Source organism: Coenobita brevimanus, chromosome 20, assembly GCF_032717465.1.
Source record: "Coenobita brevimanus isolate Jiangsu-jjx chromosome 20, ASM3271746v2, whole genome shotgun sequence".
NCBI lineage: Eukaryota > Metazoa > Arthropoda > Malacostraca > Decapoda > Coenobitidae > Coenobita > Coenobita brevimanus.
The window spans coordinates 8,748,800-8,766,772 of NC_136973.1; the positions used below are offsets into that span (position 1 = coordinate 8,748,800).

A 17,973-nucleotide genomic window follows, 5' to 3' on the forward strand; every position below is an offset into this window, starting at 1 on the left:
CTGGCATGTCTCTGGCAGGATACCTGCGAGGGAACAGTCTCCACTGTCCGTATAGGAGGAGCGGGGAGAGGGGCGCCTCACTCTGCCACAGGAGGGGCAGGCTGAGCAAGAGGCGTCACCTTCAGTAGGAGCTTCTGGGGTCATGGAGGGGGAGCGACCGGTGGTCTGCTCCCTGGCTTGGTGGGCCAGACCATCCCTGCTGGAACTCCATGCCAGGGTGCGAGAGGGAGACCCGGTGGGCGCTCCTTCGCCCAGACAAACCCGGTGGGCACTGCTCAGGTTCCTACACAGGGCAGTGGCCGAAGGAGATCTGGAGGACACTCCTTCGGGTGGCCACTTGTCCCGGGGACGACCGGAGGGGGAGGCCCAGTGGGTCTGCTGGCTGGCGCCGCATGTCCAGTGGACTCTACCCTCCTGGCGTCGGGGGATGATGCAACTGGGGGATGACCAGTGGTCCGGTGGATTCTACCCCTGGGTCCTCCTCACGCCTCGGGAGATTCAGCGAAGGTCGTCTGGGAGACGTGCCGACGTGCTGGCTCCCTAAGGTGGGTGGCAGAGGGAGAACCGGTGGTCGCTCCTCCCACAGTAGATCCAGAAGACGCTACTGTGCCGCTGCTCTCCTGGGGCATTGCAGGACGTGAGGCTCCGGTGGAGTCCCCTCCTCTTGTGAAGGCCGATCCAGTGGACACTGCGTCCGAAGGTCTGCTTGGGACTCGACTATTGCAAATCCCATCCCGATTCTGGCGAGTGCTTTCTCTGTCGGAGGGTAGTGCAGGCAAACTGAATACTGCCTGGGGCTGGTGGTCTGGCTGCGTGGAAGAGGGGTGTCGGGTCATGGGGGAGATATGTCGTTTCCGCTCGGGGCGGAAATACCTCCCCATTGTCTCCTTGTGGGGTGGGGGCTACCTCCCTCCGCCCTCCTCCTGAGGTTGTGGTATCGGGCTCGCTCCGCTGGCGGATATTTCAGTGCCTGCAGTAAAAAAAAAAGGTGGGTCTTGCCGTACACCCCTTGAGCAAAGAGGTGGAGTAATGAGGAATGTACAGCTTCGGCCAAGAGTAAGTATCCACCCTCTCCCAGCAAACCGGACATTTGGCACCGTCGCACTCATGGATACGAGAGATGATGCAGGGCACGACTCATCAACCTGAGTCAGACCAGCGTGTGTGTGTGTGTGTGTGTGTGTGTGTTTTATCGCTTTGAACGACTTTCGTCGAGGTTCTGCAAAATGGGAACCTAGAGACAAAATATTTTTAATGATACGCCTGAAAACGATAGATATTTCATGGTTCCATCTGCCACAAAAATGGCATGAGCCTTATACGACACATAAAGATATCGAGTGAATACTAGCCTATAGGTGACAATATAATTACGAGTATATTATAACAACAATGTTCTATGCCCATCTGTCATAAATGAGGAACACTGCCTTTTATTACCATCTCGCTAGCTCAAGTAAATGATTCGACTCAGGTTGATGAGTCTTGCCCTGCTTCACCTGTCAAATCCATAGTTGCGACGGTGCTACATGTACGGTTTGGCTGGGAGAGGGTGGATTCTTACATTTGGCCGAGGCTGTACAGTAAGAGTAGGCTTTATCAGTTGGGTTATTTTACAGTTTTCTATCTATAGCCAGACGCCAGAATCCCGTGTAAGGAGTGGCCTTTGAGTTAGTTGTTTTACGGGGAGGGGCACTAACCTTCCGCCAACCTACTTGTTGACACGTAGGGAACATGTATGGATTGGTTATATGGTCACCACCCGGCTTTGTAAATGGTTTCCTGACTTACAGACCATTTGGGTTGTCACTCAATGCAAAGCCATCTGAAAAGGAAATAAGTGCAATAAAAAGTGACAGGAAAGTTTGGAGACAGGAAGAGAGGAGAGCAGACACAAAAGGTGAGGGATGTAGGGCGCACTACATCACGTGAGTGGAAGATGGTCGCCACGATAATTATAAAGTATTCCCATGTTTAAGTGAATCCGAAATGATTATTTTACTCCGAGGGGAGAACTTTTCTGGACCAGGTGAGTGCATGAAGTTGGATTACAATCTTTAAAACCACCTATAAATGAGCAACAAAGGACATTGGTGTCTAAACGCATCAGTTATTACTCTTCCGGGCCTCGGTAGAGTTACCAAGCCGATCGCAAGTCTCGCTAAACTTGCTCTCAGAACCCGCTAAAGTGTCGGTGGGTACAAAAGTGACCAGAGAATTGCTAGAAGTGTTACAGTTTCTAGCTTATCACTAAACTGTATAAAAAGGATACTGGTAGCTTTCCTGTAGTCGGACATTAAAACTGCTGCTAAATGGAAGTTAACATATCTGACGCTAAACTGCCGACCCTCCTGTGATTGCCATTTCGTAGTCCATCTATTATGTCTCCCTAATTCTCATTGGTTCTTCAGCTCAAGAATAACCAATCACAGAACTTGTTTTATTCCTCGCTTCCGCCCATCAGATTTCATAAGGATGGCGCTGATTGGTAGTCGTCATCGATTTCAACCAATGGCAGCCGAGCTTCCTCACCCTGTTATGGTTGAGGTGAGATGTTGCTGTGTTGTTTTAGCAACCAGGGACTAATTTCGGCCTCATATAACGGTCTGTAAGCTTGTGTGCTGGCCCTATAGTGTCTGTATAAACTGTGTAAGCCATAGGGCCCCTTTGGTGCGTGTAAATACGGTATAAAAAGTTATTAAAGTCACGAAATACCCTAAAGTCAACCAGTATCCCACGAAACGGAAGCGTGTGCGGGAGTGCTCATTGTCCGTCATCCGAGTTATTATCCTCTTTATATCCCAGGATGTGGTAGGGAGTCATGGAGGTGGTGTGCAGTAACCGCTATCTATCTACAAACTACACTGGTGAGTATGGCTGATGTGGAGTGAACGTGACAGGGTTAATGGGGCAGCTAAGAGCTTGAAGTGCATGCGGGCTCAGCTGATTGTGTTCATCCCATGCTATTTTATATTTATTATTATGCTCTTATGCACGCTGTTTTTACTCCTTGGTTTTTATTATTGCCGGGGCTACAATGTTTCTTTATCGATGTTCAGTCTATAAATTTTTGCTCCCAGAATATAGGCTAATGGGTTATTAGGTTAACGAGGACAGCCCATTATAGTATTTACCAAATTCGCCGTTTTTGTAAAACTTTTGATGCTTTTCCCTCAGCATTACCAGGATTTTTATGTCTTGTATCATATTCACTGCACAGTATTAGAAATCCTCTTGGATATAACTGTGTTATCTGTTTCACAGTTGCTGTTGCTCAAACCTATATATGCCATGGTATACTTTTATGTTTAATTTCTCCTTTGCCAAGTTTTAGTGCCTTTTTCCTCGATTCATTTACATGTGAGTTGTAAGGGAAGTGAATGGAGATGTCAGAGTGTTATGGAGTCCTTTATCATGTGAGGCTAACAACCTAAAATCAAAGCCAAGGCTCCATAGGCTAACAATGCAAGGGTTAAGATTGGGCTGAGGTAAACTTTTATCCTTGGCAACTATTATGATGAAGCAGATTTTTAGAAGATTTTTTTTTTGGGCATTAATGTCATTTATTAGTCAAGCTTGTCAGGAATTCCAGCCTTTTCTGTGACATAAACTCAAATTAGGGGGAAGCCTTCTCAGTGACATTTCCTTTGCAAATGTGTCTACCGAAGGGTAGGGGTAGAGTTTGATGATGTCAGATTGGGTTAGGTTAGTTTAATTAAAAAAAGCACATCGGCGGAAATTAGTTTCAGAATCATTCGAAGTATGGATAAATCCTTCCTTTAATGAAAAAATTAAGAAAAATTTGTTTTTCCTGTTGATTTTGAGGATTTTATTTCATATTACAACAATAAATTTTATCAATCAATCATATATGACATCAACCCCAAGTAGGGGTTAGGGATCATGTGCCGTTGAAATTAATCCCTAAATCATTCGAAGTAGGGGTAAATCCTACCCCTAGTGAAAGAAAGAATTATATACCCTGACTGTAATAAACGACAAAAATTACATTTTTTTTCTTATGCAATATGTACAATTTTCAGCATTAAAGATGCATTGGTGATAGTAAAGATGGCCTATTAATTGAATAGTGTTGAATGTTTACCACAGCTTAGTCTTTTTTATATACAGATGCATTTCAGTTTGGGATTTTTCTTTTATGGTAATTTGGAACAAATTTGCTGTTATGAAGTTGCTGGCCTAATTATCAGTAGCCCAGCATCTATTAAAGGACAAGTATTCTTGGAGGAACCAAGTAGTTTTCTAATAATTTTTTTATGTGAGTCATTCAGTTTTGACCATCATTTGTCAGATGTTGCATTGCTACTGGAAAGGATAATAATCAAAGGTAATCCTGAAGGAGGCACAGGACCACATTATTTGGCAGTTTTCTTCTTTTTTCTTTACCTTAGGTTTTTGTGGGATTCTTTGAGTATTATCTGATTGCGTTCTCATGTTTCACTGTTTTTTTTTTTTTTTAACTGGTATTTGTAAAGTGGTGAAAAACGGTCTTGATCTGTAACGGCACCAAAGGTAGATGACTGCCATTTTCTGGTGCACTAAGATAGACAGGTGCCATCTTGATATTACCCTAATTAACGCTTATTGGTCCAAACCTAACCAATATGTGCATAGCTTGTCCCAACCTTATACTGTATATCCAAACCTAACCTGTTGTATGCTAACTTATCCAAACCTATGCCATATGTAGGCTAATCATATTTTCCTTGATTATTGATGGATCCTCTTCACACCGGTACTTGAATATCCACTTCTGTACACCTTTATAATTTTACAGTTGCTGAACCAGTTCAATGGTAGGTTAAACTTTTTAAAAATTTGAGGTGGTTAGATGTCTCCTAATGGATTGCATTCAAATCAGTTATTACTGGTATTGATAATATATTTGCCGTACATTATCTACTTACGATCTCACCACATGGATGCGTCAGTGCATTCTGCCCTAAACTGATGCAGCCTGACTGGAGGCTGTACTCCCACAAACCCCCCATATTTCCAAACACTAAGGATTGTCACTAAACCTAACCTTGAAAGCTTCTTATACCTATATCAACCTGTTAAAGCCTGCCACCCAGCATCAAGCCATTTTTGCTGAGAATTGCTTTCAGTGCAAGTATTCTCATAAATATCTAATTGTACAATGGTGAAATCATCCTTACAGAGCAAATGGAGTACCATACACTCAACCCTCAGCTATCACTCCCAGTTGGTCCCGCTATGGCTGCGCTATAGCCGAAACCGTGATAGCCGAATTAAAGAACTTATGGTAATAATTCTAATTGGTGCCATGACCTCAATATTTACCCCAGAGATACCTTTTTTGTACCACATATTAATATATAATAGTCTAAAAATGAGCATGTTTTATGATGTGATCACGATTCTTATAAATACCCCTCACAGTTGATTCATTCATGTATGTTTCTTCCCCACACTTCGCTTGGTCTCACCATTCTCCATAAGTTTCACATTTCCAGTTTATCTGCATAACTTAGGTTCTTCCTCTTCTTTATTTCCCTGCCAGGTGCCACAGCATTATGTTGGGTGATGGTAGGGGAACGGGGAGGGGGTACGTTGGCCATGGTCATATCATAAAAAAGGTTATTGTTCTCGCTGTCACTGTTCACGGTCTGAGGGCGCACACTTGAATGGTTTGGCGGGCAGGAGACTCGGTTGGGCGGCCAATCAGCACTTGGCTGGCGCTGACATCACACGACTAATCACGGAGTGAAGCTTTTGTTGGCTGGGCTGAGCACTGGAGCCTGGCCTTTTTAAAATTTTCGAACATTTGCGGTGCGCGATAGCAGGCATTTAGTGCATGATAAAGGTATTTGGGTAGTTTTTTATATAGGTGTGATAGCGAGATACGCTGTAGCGGAACCTGTGATAGCTGAAGGTTGAGTGTACTTGTAATTTTCTCGTAATTTAAACCCAGCGTCTTTACAAAGGGTGGTCTGTGTGGGGGATGGAATTTCAAGTGTACTGTTAGCACCACAAACATTCAGAAGGAATTCCGGTATAGTTTATTTGAATCGAATGCTTTTGTTTTCATTTTTAAAGGCTCCAACGTGCTTGCATGCATTGGACTTGGTCACCTAATGACAGCTTTCCATGCTGCTCAATCTTTAGCAGCCTCCCAATTCAGTCTCCTAATTCTGAGGTCACACTCAGTGACCTCACCCCAGGTCTTTTTCAGTCTGCCTCTTGCAGCCTTACCTGTAACATTAACACTTCTCTTTTTTACCTAATTGTCATCCCCCGTCCTCTCCACATGCCCAGACCACCTCAATCTTCTCCTCATCACAACACCAATACACTCCAGTCCCATTCTACCACTTAGCTCTTTCATCGTTAACTTTGCCCCCCCAGGCCTTGCGCTCAAGGACGTATATACTTCACATCGACCTAATCATTGTCATTTCTGTACGTTTGAGTCTGCGTATATCCTCTTCCTTTACTGACCAGGTCTCACTACCACACAGCATTACACTCGTAACATCTGTCACATACAAAGATCCTTTAGTATGGAGGGAGAGCCCTCTTAGTGTCAGGAGGGACAACAGATCACTGAACTTTTTCCAACCACTCCTCACTTTAGCCACAGAGCTAGCCCCAGCCCCACCTCCAGCACTTAACATGTCTCCCAAATAATAAAACTCTTCCACACACTTGATTGACTCACCAGCAAGGTCAGTTGTTTCACGCCAGACAGTCTCCGCATGCTTTCTGCGACACACTACACAAATAAATTCAGCATTATCTGGCAGTCTGCCTCTATCACTACATCTCTTATGCACCCAGTTATCACAAACACTGCACAAGATGGAATTACTTCCCATGCGCCTGTGGCAAACTGCACATTTTTTTTTTTTTTTTTTTTTTTTTATGTGTCCGACTCTGGGCAAAGGCTTCAGAGCCTATTGCTTGGGGGCACTGAACTATCCCAAGGCCCAGTAGTCCTCCTACACCTCCACATGTCACCACTTCGGCGCTAACACCCACCATCCATATTGAATACATGCTAGGGCTGTCTCATACAGGATTGGTGTATTGGTATTAGCGGGGGTATTTTTACGACATGTCGGCGGGTCATCTGGTAGATCAGGAAAGTCTGCTTTTAGGAAATTCAAATCCTCAAACTGTTCCCTGCCCCAGCCGGGATTCGATCCTGGGACCATTAGGACCGCAGGCCGCCTCTCTACCGATTCAGCCACGCCTCCCCCAACTCTCCCTCTTGTTTGACAATACTGTACTGTACTGCCACTAGCCCTAGATACCATCACCTTTGTTTTATCTGCATTTACTCCATCAGTCCCTTGTGTCTCATACCGGTACCATGTCTCCACTTTCTAAATCTTTCCTCCGTTTCCCTTTCATTCTCTGCAATCATCTTCATACAACATCTCCCACGGGAGCCCATTTCAGAAGTCACTTGAGAGGGCTTCAAGTACCATGGTAAACAACAAGGGGCTCAAGACTGTCCCTTGATGCAAACCAACATTCACAGAAAACTCATCACTCAAATCTGCGTTCACTCTTACCTGCGTGTGAGATTCCATGTACAGTACATAGCCATAACCACCCTAACCAGCCACTCCTCAATCCCAAGCTCTCTCATTGCCCTGTTCACCACCTCTCTAGGGACTCTGTCGCCTTCTCTAAGTCAACAGAAACAAAGTACAGGTCCCTTTTCATTCCTATATATTTTTCCTGAAGCTGTCAAACAATGAATATGGCATCAGTGGTCTCTTTGCCTGGCATAAACTCAAACTGAACATCATCCATGTTCACACTTTCTCAAATCATACCTTGTAGGACTCTTCATTGCCTTCATTATCTGGTCTTAAAAACACTATGCCTCTAAAATTTCCTCATTCCAGGGCATCACCCTTTCGCCTATACACTTTTACAATCAGTCTTCAGCCTGTCATCTGGGACAACACATTCATATAGCTGTGGGACCGGTATATACTGTATACAGTAATCATATTTATCAAGTCAGTATATAAATGATCCCCATCTCATATCTCCTGAGGCCATTAGCATTTCAGCAGCCAACCCAGACACCCAGAAATGTTAAAAGTGCCATACATAAAAGCATAAAGCTAGAATGCCCCTCCCCTTCCATTTTTATATATGGTATGGGCAAACATGATACTTAGTTGTGTGTTTGCTGTGGATTTCTTTCAAGAGCTAAAACTTTTCCAATTCCATTTCCTCTGGAAATTAGTAATAACAGAAGCATTACATAAGCTACAGGGGGGGTGAGAATAGGTTAGGTTATTAGAAAAATTTTTTGGTCCAAAATCTCGTGCTTGACTGAAACTTTATGGTATCGGGGCCAATACCAAACTGTGTAGGACATGAATGCCCGTGGGCAAGAAAAGAGGGGAACAGTTGTTGCAAGGGTTAGCTGCTGACTAACTGTTAGTTGTGTGCTTGCTAGTTTTACCTGTTGTTTGCTGGGGTTATATGTGCCAAGTGAGAAGTGACTCATTGACCTTTGTATACACTAGGAGTAGCTATATTTATACTGTGTATATATATATATATATGCAGTATATATATATATATATATATATATATATATATATATATATATATATATATATATATATATACCTGGTATATGTGAATATATATATATATATATATATATATATATATATATATATAGTATATACAGTACCTGGTATATGTGAATATATATATATATATATATATATATATATATATATTCATCATTCATTCATTGCCAGACGCCATGTATCCCAGATGGGGTGGCCAAGGGCTTAGAGTTAATTGTTTTACAGGGAGGGGCACTAATCGTCCACTAACCCCACTTCACACGTAGGGAGAACGTTATGCCAACAGCATCTGGTGTTCCCAGGCGGTCACCCATCCAAGTACTAACCAGACCCAACGTTGCTTAACTTCGCTGATCGAACGGGAAGCGGTGTACTCAACGTGGTATGGCCGTTGGCATATATATATACAGTAAAATCTCAAATTTCGACGGTTTAGAATTCGATGATTCGAATTTAGATGCATTTTGGAGTGGTCTGCCTACCTCACTTTTTGTTGCAAAATCGCGAATTTCGATGCTCTCAGGGGCTTCATAAGCAGAAACAGTCAAAGATCATCACCTTCTTCAGGCCAATTATGGTGTTGCAAGATATAACCATTCAAGAGGGTGAAGAGGAAGATGTTGACACTGCAGATGTCCAGATACCCAAGGATGATTTTCATTTTGAGGAATTTGGGTTGGATACCTCCACAGAGCAGGCTGCTTCAACTAAGTGGTCCACCCCTGGCACACACCACTAACACCAGCCAGCCAAGTGATAATATTCCATAACCTAAGGTTAATACTGTACTGTACAGTATGCTGTAACTACTGTAATAAAAACTGTGACAGGATACTGACAAACTGTAACAAATTTTGCTGTATTCTACACTACAGTACAGTATGGCAATACAGTGCAGAACTACAGTTACTCAACCACATTTATAGTTCATAAAGTTTACAGGGAGTGTGGGCAATAGATCATGATTTTACGTGGTGAAGTTGGGAGGCCCTGGACCCAAATTGATTTTTACCTTAACAAGTTCAGTGTAAATTTCGATGTTTTAAATTTAGATGCGGTTTTTTGGTACATATGTCCATCGAAATTTGAGCTTTTACTGTATATATTTTTAAAATTCTTTTGCTACTGGAGCCTGAGATCTTAACCACCCACACATGGTGGCCCCAGAATTGTTTTTTATTTATTTATTATTTAATGCAGAACTATACCACATGTCCTTTCCAATTGCTGCCACTTGGAGATATATCAGTCTTAGTAGATGATTGATTAAAAAAGATATCCCATTCTTTGGGTTGTATTTTCTGGTACGGTAGGTGGTGACGACCATCGTCCACTCACTTGATGTAGTGCTGCCTACTTCTTCCCTCACTTTTATCGTTGTTTTTCTCTGTCAGCCTTCCAGTATTCCTATTTATCCCATCTTTCCTGCCACTTTCTATTACTCTTCTATCATTTTAAGTGACAAGCCTAATGGTTTCCTGTAAGCCAGGAAACCATTTACAGTACAGGATGGTTTCCTTGTAACTAACCTGTACCTGTTCCTTATGTGTCAGCAAGTGTGTTGACGGAGGGTTTGTGTCCCTCCCTGTAAAACAAGTAGCACACTCAAAGTCAAACGGCCACCCCTTACAGGATTATGGTGTCTGGCTATACAATGGAATCTCCTGAATCATCATCTTTATGGAACTGAGCACACGCTGCGATTTGAGAATTCTGCTTCCTTATGGAGAAGATTACTTCTGGGTCTGTCATCTCGGAAAAGTTGTCCCCCTTACCCCCAAACCTACATCAAACTGGTCACCAGCAAACACTAACAACCTGGAAATGAAATTAGTAAAGACTATGTAATGGGACTGAACAATATTGTAAGATTCTTACCAGACTCTGAATGATGACATTGCTTGAATGGACTGGGGAGGGGCTTCGAGACTTGAGGCGGACTATGGCCTCACAGCATGAGGCAGCTGTGCTGCCATCTCTGTGTCGCCTTCTCCTCAGGAACTCCTCAAAGCTCAGTGTGGAGACAGTGAAAACGGTGTCATCGCAAGAGTCTATGATTCATTGAGATTAGTTCTTTATGAAATGTGCGTGGCCTTTCCATATATCCTGTTGAAAAGAGTCTTTCACAGGTTACTTGTTATTATTCTCGGATTACCACAGCTACAGGGTATCTTTATAAACTCTACCTCTGAAAGCTGTAAATGGGGATTTAGAGTTCGTGATGCACTGACACATTCAGTCAAAGCAGTGGTTGGTAAACAGTGCGGCTGCTTGGAGAGATCGTCAGTAAACACTGCTGCAGGCGACCATCCCACTTCCTTATATACCCCAAAATAGGTACCATATACAGTATTTTGTTGTTTTCCACTCACTTCTTGCAGTCACAATTCAACAGTTAACCATCTGTGTTGTGTATGTACCAAAGGTACCAAGCTTGAGATCATGTTTGTTATACAGTAGGTGGAATCTCCGTGCCCATTTGTTAAAGAATTATCTCGTTGAGTCCGTAATGGTAGGCAACATTGGCTTTTACCGCTGTCAGTCCTCCTAATTACATCTAACTTTTGGGTGTAAGTTAACATTGGCTTCTTCTTCTTCTCCATCCTCGAAGAAGTTGTAGGCATAGGAGAGTTATGACTGGCCATGGTAACACTAGGCAGGTGGAGGAAGCACAAGGGAAAAACTCATAAACCACACTGGAACCACATGCAAATAATGGAGAGGATGCAAATACTGTGTACTGAGCAAGGCACCGGGGTGTGAAGCGTGTGTGTCCTTCATGCTTTGCATGGTAGGGAGGTGCTGTGTGTAACTTATAGTAAGTGCTATGCTTGAATATGGTTGGTTTAGTAATTGTCGTGCTTGGCCACGATTGGTTTATGCTCTGCTAGACGTGCGGGCTTGAGGTAATGGCGGCATGTATTACTGTACATGAGGCATCAACAAAGCGTCACTTTTGAGGCTGCATTCACGATTTTTTGTAATTTCCGCAAGTTACTGATATTGTTAACAGTTGCATGATGTTGCCATGTATTGTGAATATGCAGTTTAGGATCACACAATTTAGGAGATACCACGGTTGATAGATTTTCTTTGTGCTAGTGTCTGCCTTACATTAGAGATTAAAAAGTGTGGTGATATTTGAAAGGTAAATGTCCAATTATGCAAAAGTTTACAGAAACATTTCTGCTGGCTGTGACAGTAGAAGGTACTATGTGCTGTTTTTGTGATTGTAATACAAAACACAAAAAGGAGTATGAGAAGGAAGGATACTGTTTGTCATTTGGGGAGGAATGAGAAGTATGTCTGCCATGGTCACTTAATGGTAACTGTCCATGTGGCTTGATCTCTGACAGCCTCTCTGTTTAGTCCCATAATCCTGGGGGCACATTGTATTACCTCGTCCCCCTCCCCCACAGCTCTGCCCTCAGTTTTCATCCTACCTTTCACACCTAGTTGTCATCTTCCCTCCTCTCCACTTGCCCAAACCATCTTGTTCTGGCCTTTCTCATTGTAACACTATAGGATAGTTCTTTTACTTTGACATTACCCCAATTTTTGTCCTTTTGTGGTTTATTTCATGCAGCTCAGTGACAGAGAAAGACAGTGCTGTGGCTGTACATCCTATCCATACCTCTTCTTCATGACCCGCATCACAATGTAGTGTTAATCTCTTGTTTATAATTCAGAATTCAGGATGTGGAGACAGCAGTTTTAGGCCAAGCCAGAGTAAAAGGAGTACAATACATTAAAGTCCTATCCTTCCTCTCAACTTTTCATTTGCAGTTCCCCCTCCCCTGCCCACCTGTTGTTCAACGATGCACTACACATGCAGCAGATTTTTCTGGTTCATTCATTCATCATCTAGGCCAATCCATTGTTGCCCCAGAGGAGTGTAGGAGCCCAGGGCTAGGCAAGTTGGTCCTGACATTTAAGATGAGAATGCTCAGCCTCACTCATCGCTTAGTGGCATTACGAGCAATAAACCCCAACCACCTTATGGATATAAACCTGCACTGGCTTAGTCCGACTGGAGTACCGGTACCTTAATTACCCACTAAACATCAGGTGCCACAATTTGGTTATGTGGTTGCCATCCAGTGTAGTAACTGCTTTCTTGGTGTATAGGAAACCATATGGCTTGTCACTCAGTGAAGTCACCTGTAGACAGAAGGAAGAGATAAGAATGAAGGAAAGAAAGACAGACAGAAAAGGAAAGAAGAGAAGAAAGGGCAGGCACCCGAGAGCAGCACTACATCAAGTGAGTGGATGGTGAGCTTCCCTACCTACCACTAATATTTTCTCGTGTCTGTATATTTGAGCCTATGAATATCCCCCTTCTCAACTTCCCATGTCTCATTACCATACAGCATTAGCCTCCTTAGCACATGCTGCATACAAAGACCCCTTAGCAGCAAGGGAGGGCCTTCTCATTGTCAGGAGAGGCAACAACTCCCTAAACTTCTTCCAACCACTCCTTACCTTTGCTACAGAGCTAGCTCCAGTCCCACCTTAACCTCTCCATGGCCGGCGGTGTCAAGTGATGTTTTACTGTAGCGTGGCTGCTGGCCTCAAATCATGTTTTACCATAGCGTGGCCACCGTCCTCAAATGTTGTTTTACCGTAGCGTGGCCGCTGGCCTCAAATGATGTTTTACCGTAGCTTGGCCTCTGGTGTCGTTCGAGCGCAGCTTAAAAAAAAAAAAAAAAAAAAAAAAAAAAAAAATTCTGGTAAGTGAGCTATCGATTTGAACGTCTTGAGACTGACCTACACTACACTCCCAGACACCTCATCAAGCATTTCAGAGCCTGCTGCTGTTATGAGTGGATTTTCAATTTTTTTTTTGCCTGCGGCCATGCCTAAACAAGGACAACTAAACCCATTATCACGACCCAGACAGAAAATATCATCTTTGTCCTCCCTTGCAAAACACACACAACCACCCTGTTTATGATTATGAATAAATACAGGCACAAACAAAAAAGACGATAATAAGAGAAATATATATTTTTGTCTTGGTATCTTTACCTATTTGCTCAGGTTTGTTGTACTGGTTTGGACCATTTGATGCAGTGCGACATTAGAAACCTGTGAAAACTTTCGGGAAGTGAACGAACATCTGGGACATGAAACTGACCTTCACTTCATGCTGTCACTCTTCATTTGTCATTGTCAGTTCACCACCTTCTGCTGTGATGAGTGGATGTACAGTTTTTTCACCCATGGCCGTGCCTAAACATACGTAGTTACCCCCATTATCTTGACCCAGACAGAGAATATCATCTTTCCCTTCCCTTGCGAAACACACACAACCACCTTGTTTACAATTATAAATAAACACAGGCATAAACAAAAAAGACGTGAAAATAAAAGAAAAATTACTTTTTGTGCGGTATCTTTACCTATTTGCTCAGGTTTGTTGCACTATTTTGAATCATTTTACATATTCTTTGCCTTCTACAAGCATAACAGGAAAGTTTTCTGTGTTCTGTGATGCTTTCGTGGGTGGAAAGGCCTCCCTTCCCTTCCTGCTAATCAGCTCATTTGAGGTGCAAATGGCAGATTGTCTCGCATTTCAACCCTCACTGTCCAGCCTGTACACTCAAGGGATGACGTTGATCTCATTTAGGTCTGAAACTAGAAGCTTTCGCCTCCCTTTTCCAACAGACTCCACCACCCAGACTACAAAAATGTCGATACCACCATAAACACAATAAAAGCCGAAAAATGCAAAATAAATTCATAATATGATCTTCAAAATTCAAACCTCGCATATTATGTACTGAAAAACTTCAAAATACACATATATAGTTATTTCACACCTTTTCAGCATCGTTGACAATGTTTTTTGGTAAAAAAAAAATGCAATGTTGCATCACTGCAATGCCTAAATTTATGCAACTTCCATATTCAATTGCACACCACAGGATGGGCCTAGGAAGCTGAAATTTGCACTACCAGGTGCTTCGGAACTTCCTCTTCAATATGGCAAAAATAAAAAAAGATTTTCAAAACTGAAAAATGGTTGTGGGGTCGGCCTGTGAGGCCCGACAAATTCCGCGTGGTCGGCCGTGGAGGGGTTAAGCATATATCGTTTACCTCAAATAACAGAACTCCCCGACACTTGAGAGACATCAGCAAGATTAATCTTTTCCCACCCTCTCACATGTGCTTTTCGTTTGATACTACACATTCAGAATCAGCATTATTTTGAAGCCTACTTTTAAAACCACTACATCTCTAAAGCACTCACTTATCACAAGCACAGCACTGTAGCACCAGTCGAGCAGGGGAATACTCCCAAGGTGGATGGAAAGCTGATGACAGGAAGAGCTGGAGTTCCCGTTTCATCAGCCCTTGGTACTAGTTCCTGACCATCCCCCTTTGCTGAACTTCTTCAGTGTTTCAGTAATAGAGAGAGTAGGCCAGCATACTCTCCAGTACAAATTACTCTGACTGTCAACACCAAACTACATGCACAGTACACAATACATTTCCTTTTCAAAATTCAACCAAAATGGTGTCTCATAATCAAGCCTCAGAGTTCCCGGGGGGGGGGGGACCATAAATGCCCCTACCATCCTCCCCTATCCCAGCAACCACCCAGTGAGTTGCCTGGATTCACTGTTTGACTCGCTTTTTCTTCAATTCCGCAACATTCACATCCTTTCCTCTAACTTCTCTCTGTTGAGCACCATCTCTCCCACTCTAAACCTCACCCTCTCTTCCTAACTGAGACTCGGCTGTCTGAGGCAGTTGACAGCAAAACCCTTCTCTGTATCCTCCTACTTTCTCTATAGCTACTCATTTCAAAGCCACATGTGGCCACATGTGGCTGTTATGTATATGTATCCAGTGACTTATATTACTGTATTTTGATCTTGTGTTCCTGAACTTGAATCTTCTGAATTCTTGACCCTCTTGCTTCTGCTTTCATGTCATTCTCAGACTAAATATATCTGTGCTGTTTACTTATCCACTAATTTTACTGACAATGGAAAATTCTTCGTCTGCCGTATCTTATTTCCACAATGTAACACATCCTGTCCATTTCTCTTTTCTCTGAAATCTCTTTTCTGGGAGATTCCAGTGTTCACCACCACCTTTGGCTCTCCTTTCCTTTCACTCATCCACCTAGTGAACATGCCTACATCTTTTTTTATCCTTAATGACCTAGAGAAGCTTGTACAGCACCCTGCCTGTACCCCTGACTGCCTTGAAGAGTTCCAACATACTTGACCTTTTCCATACAACTGATCCTTCTGCTTACACTGTTAATCTTTCCTTTCTGTTGTGCTCCTCCGACCACAACCATATCACCTTAACCCGTTCCGTCGCTCCAGTACAGCCTGTGGATCCTCCAAGGAAACATCAGTTGTGGCACTTTGGAGCCCCTGATTTGGTGTCCCTCAAGCAGTACATCTTTGATTTTCGATGGAATGATTATTGCTTCCATGGCTGAGGGCCATCTGAGTGTGCCATGCGCATTACGGAGGTTATTATCTGGATCATGGAAGCATACATTCCTTTCTCATATCCTTTGACTAATGCAAAAAAGCCTTGGTTTAATCATACTTGTTCTAATGGAGTCCACGACAAGAAGGTCTGCAAAAAGTACTAGTGGCAGCCCTTTCTTGAATCTCATCTTTTTTATAATACTGCCCAGAATCATGCTAAGTCTGTTCTTCACTCTGCTAAAAATAATTTCATCCATTCTAAATGCTCTGAACTCTCCAACTCGAATTTTTTCCACTCCTCCTGGCACCTTGCAAAAAACCTTTCTAACAACTTTATCTCAATCCTTCCCTCCTCTTTTCCACTCTGATGGCTCTGAAGCAATTTCTTCTGTTAATAAAGCAGATCTCATTGCTCAGACTTTCTCCTCCTATTCCACCTTAAACAATTCTGGTGCTGTTCCTCCATCACTTCCCCCCTCTGACTTCCTCATGGCCGACATTAAAATTTCTTCAGTTGATGTATTTTCTGACATCACTGGCCTCAATACTAACTAGGCATAAGGGCCTCTTGGGGTCCTTCCTGTTGCTCTCAAGAACTGTGCTTCTGTGCTTACACTCCTGCCTAGGTAAACTCTCTTGTCTTTGTCTGTCAACTTGTACCTTTCCTTCTCTGGAACTTTGCTCTCATTCAGCCGGTACCAAAGAGGGTGACCATTCCCAGCACTCTGACTATCGCCAATTGCTTTAACATCATGTGTCTCAAAATTTTTTGAGTCTGTTCTTAACATAAACATTTTTAAGCATCTTTCCTATAACACCCTTCTTTCTGCTCGTCAGGATGGGTTCTGTCAGGGACGCTCCACTGGCAATCTTCCCACCTACCTTTCAGACTGCTGGTCATCCTCCTTTTGGGACTTGGTGAAAGCTTTGTCATTGCACTGGACATCTTAAAGACATTCGATTGAGTCTGGCATAAGTCTTTAATTTCCAAACTGCCCTCTTTTGGTTTCTATCCTTCTATCTGTGCCGTCATCTATAGCTATAGCTGCTGTTGTAGATGGCCACTTTTCTTCTAGATCTGTCAGTAGTGATGTTCCTCAGGGCTCCATCCTATCACCAACTCTCTTCCTTTTATTCATTAATGACCTAAGCTGCTTATGATTCCACTTTTCACCTTTCCGTTTTGCTTCCCGCAGCATCCTTCTCAGCAGTTGCTTGATTAAACGAGGGATGGGGCTATGGCACACCTAATGTCTGACTTGGCTTATATCTCCGACTGTGGTAAAAGTAATAGTTTTGTTTATAATGCGTCAGAAACTCAGTTCTTACACCTATCAACTCGTCAGAATCTTCCACAGAAGTACCCACTGGTGTTTACTAATGTTTTGCTCAATCCTTCATCATCTTTACACATACTTGGGGTTTCATTGTCTCGTATTTTATCTTGGAAGGATCATATTTCTTGTAAAATCTGCTTCCAAGAGATTAGGGGTGCTAAGCCGACTCTGTACTTTCTTTGCCTCTGCACAGTCTTTAACTTCATGCACAGGTTTTATTCACCCCTGTGTATAGTACAACTTATGTGTGGGGAGGCTTTCCACATACAGCTCTTTTCAACAAGGTGGAGTCAAAGGCTTTTCTTCCCATTAACTCTCCACCTCTTACTGGCTCACTTCAGCCTCAGAGTCTTTGCTGCACTATTGCAGGTTTATCTCTTTTCTATCACTATATCAATAGTCACTGCTTCTCTGAACTATCTGGTTGTACCCCTCCACCACTACGATGGGCGTGTAGCACCCGTTTAGCAACAAACTCTCATTCAATTTCTTTCCATCTTTAATGTGAGAGTTAGCTGTTACTTCCAGTCCTTCATTTATGCAACAGGTCTTCTCTGGAACTGTCTCCCT

The 17,973-nt window shown here is 43.0% G+C and overlaps 1 protein-coding gene and 1 non-coding gene across 3 annotated transcripts in view; one reads left to right on the plus strand and one right to left on the minus strand.

The window, feature by feature from the left end:
• Positions 1-2,509: 2,509 nt before the first annotated feature.
• LOC145391974 (TATA box-binding protein-like 1) overlaps positions 2,510-17,973 on the plus strand; it is a 128,504-nt gene continuing 113,040 nt past the window's right edge. The window contains exons 1-2 of one of the 2 annotated variants that reach the window (XM_080266486.1): positions 2,510-2,547; positions 2,806-2,867. In XM_080266486.1, coding sequence (XP_080122612.1) covers positions 2,822-2,867 — 46 coding nt within the window. In that variant the 5' untranslated portion in view covers positions 2,510-2,547; positions 2,806-2,821. Of the gene's footprint in view, positions 2,548-2,703; positions 2,868-17,973 lie in introns of those variants that run through there. The other variant, XM_080266485.1, reaches the window with a different exon arrangement.
• On the minus strand, positions 8,887-9,005 carry LOC145392001 (5S ribosomal RNA). Its single transcript, XR_013895942.1, has one exon. It is a non-coding gene; the product is annotated as a 5S ribosomal RNA (ribosomal RNA).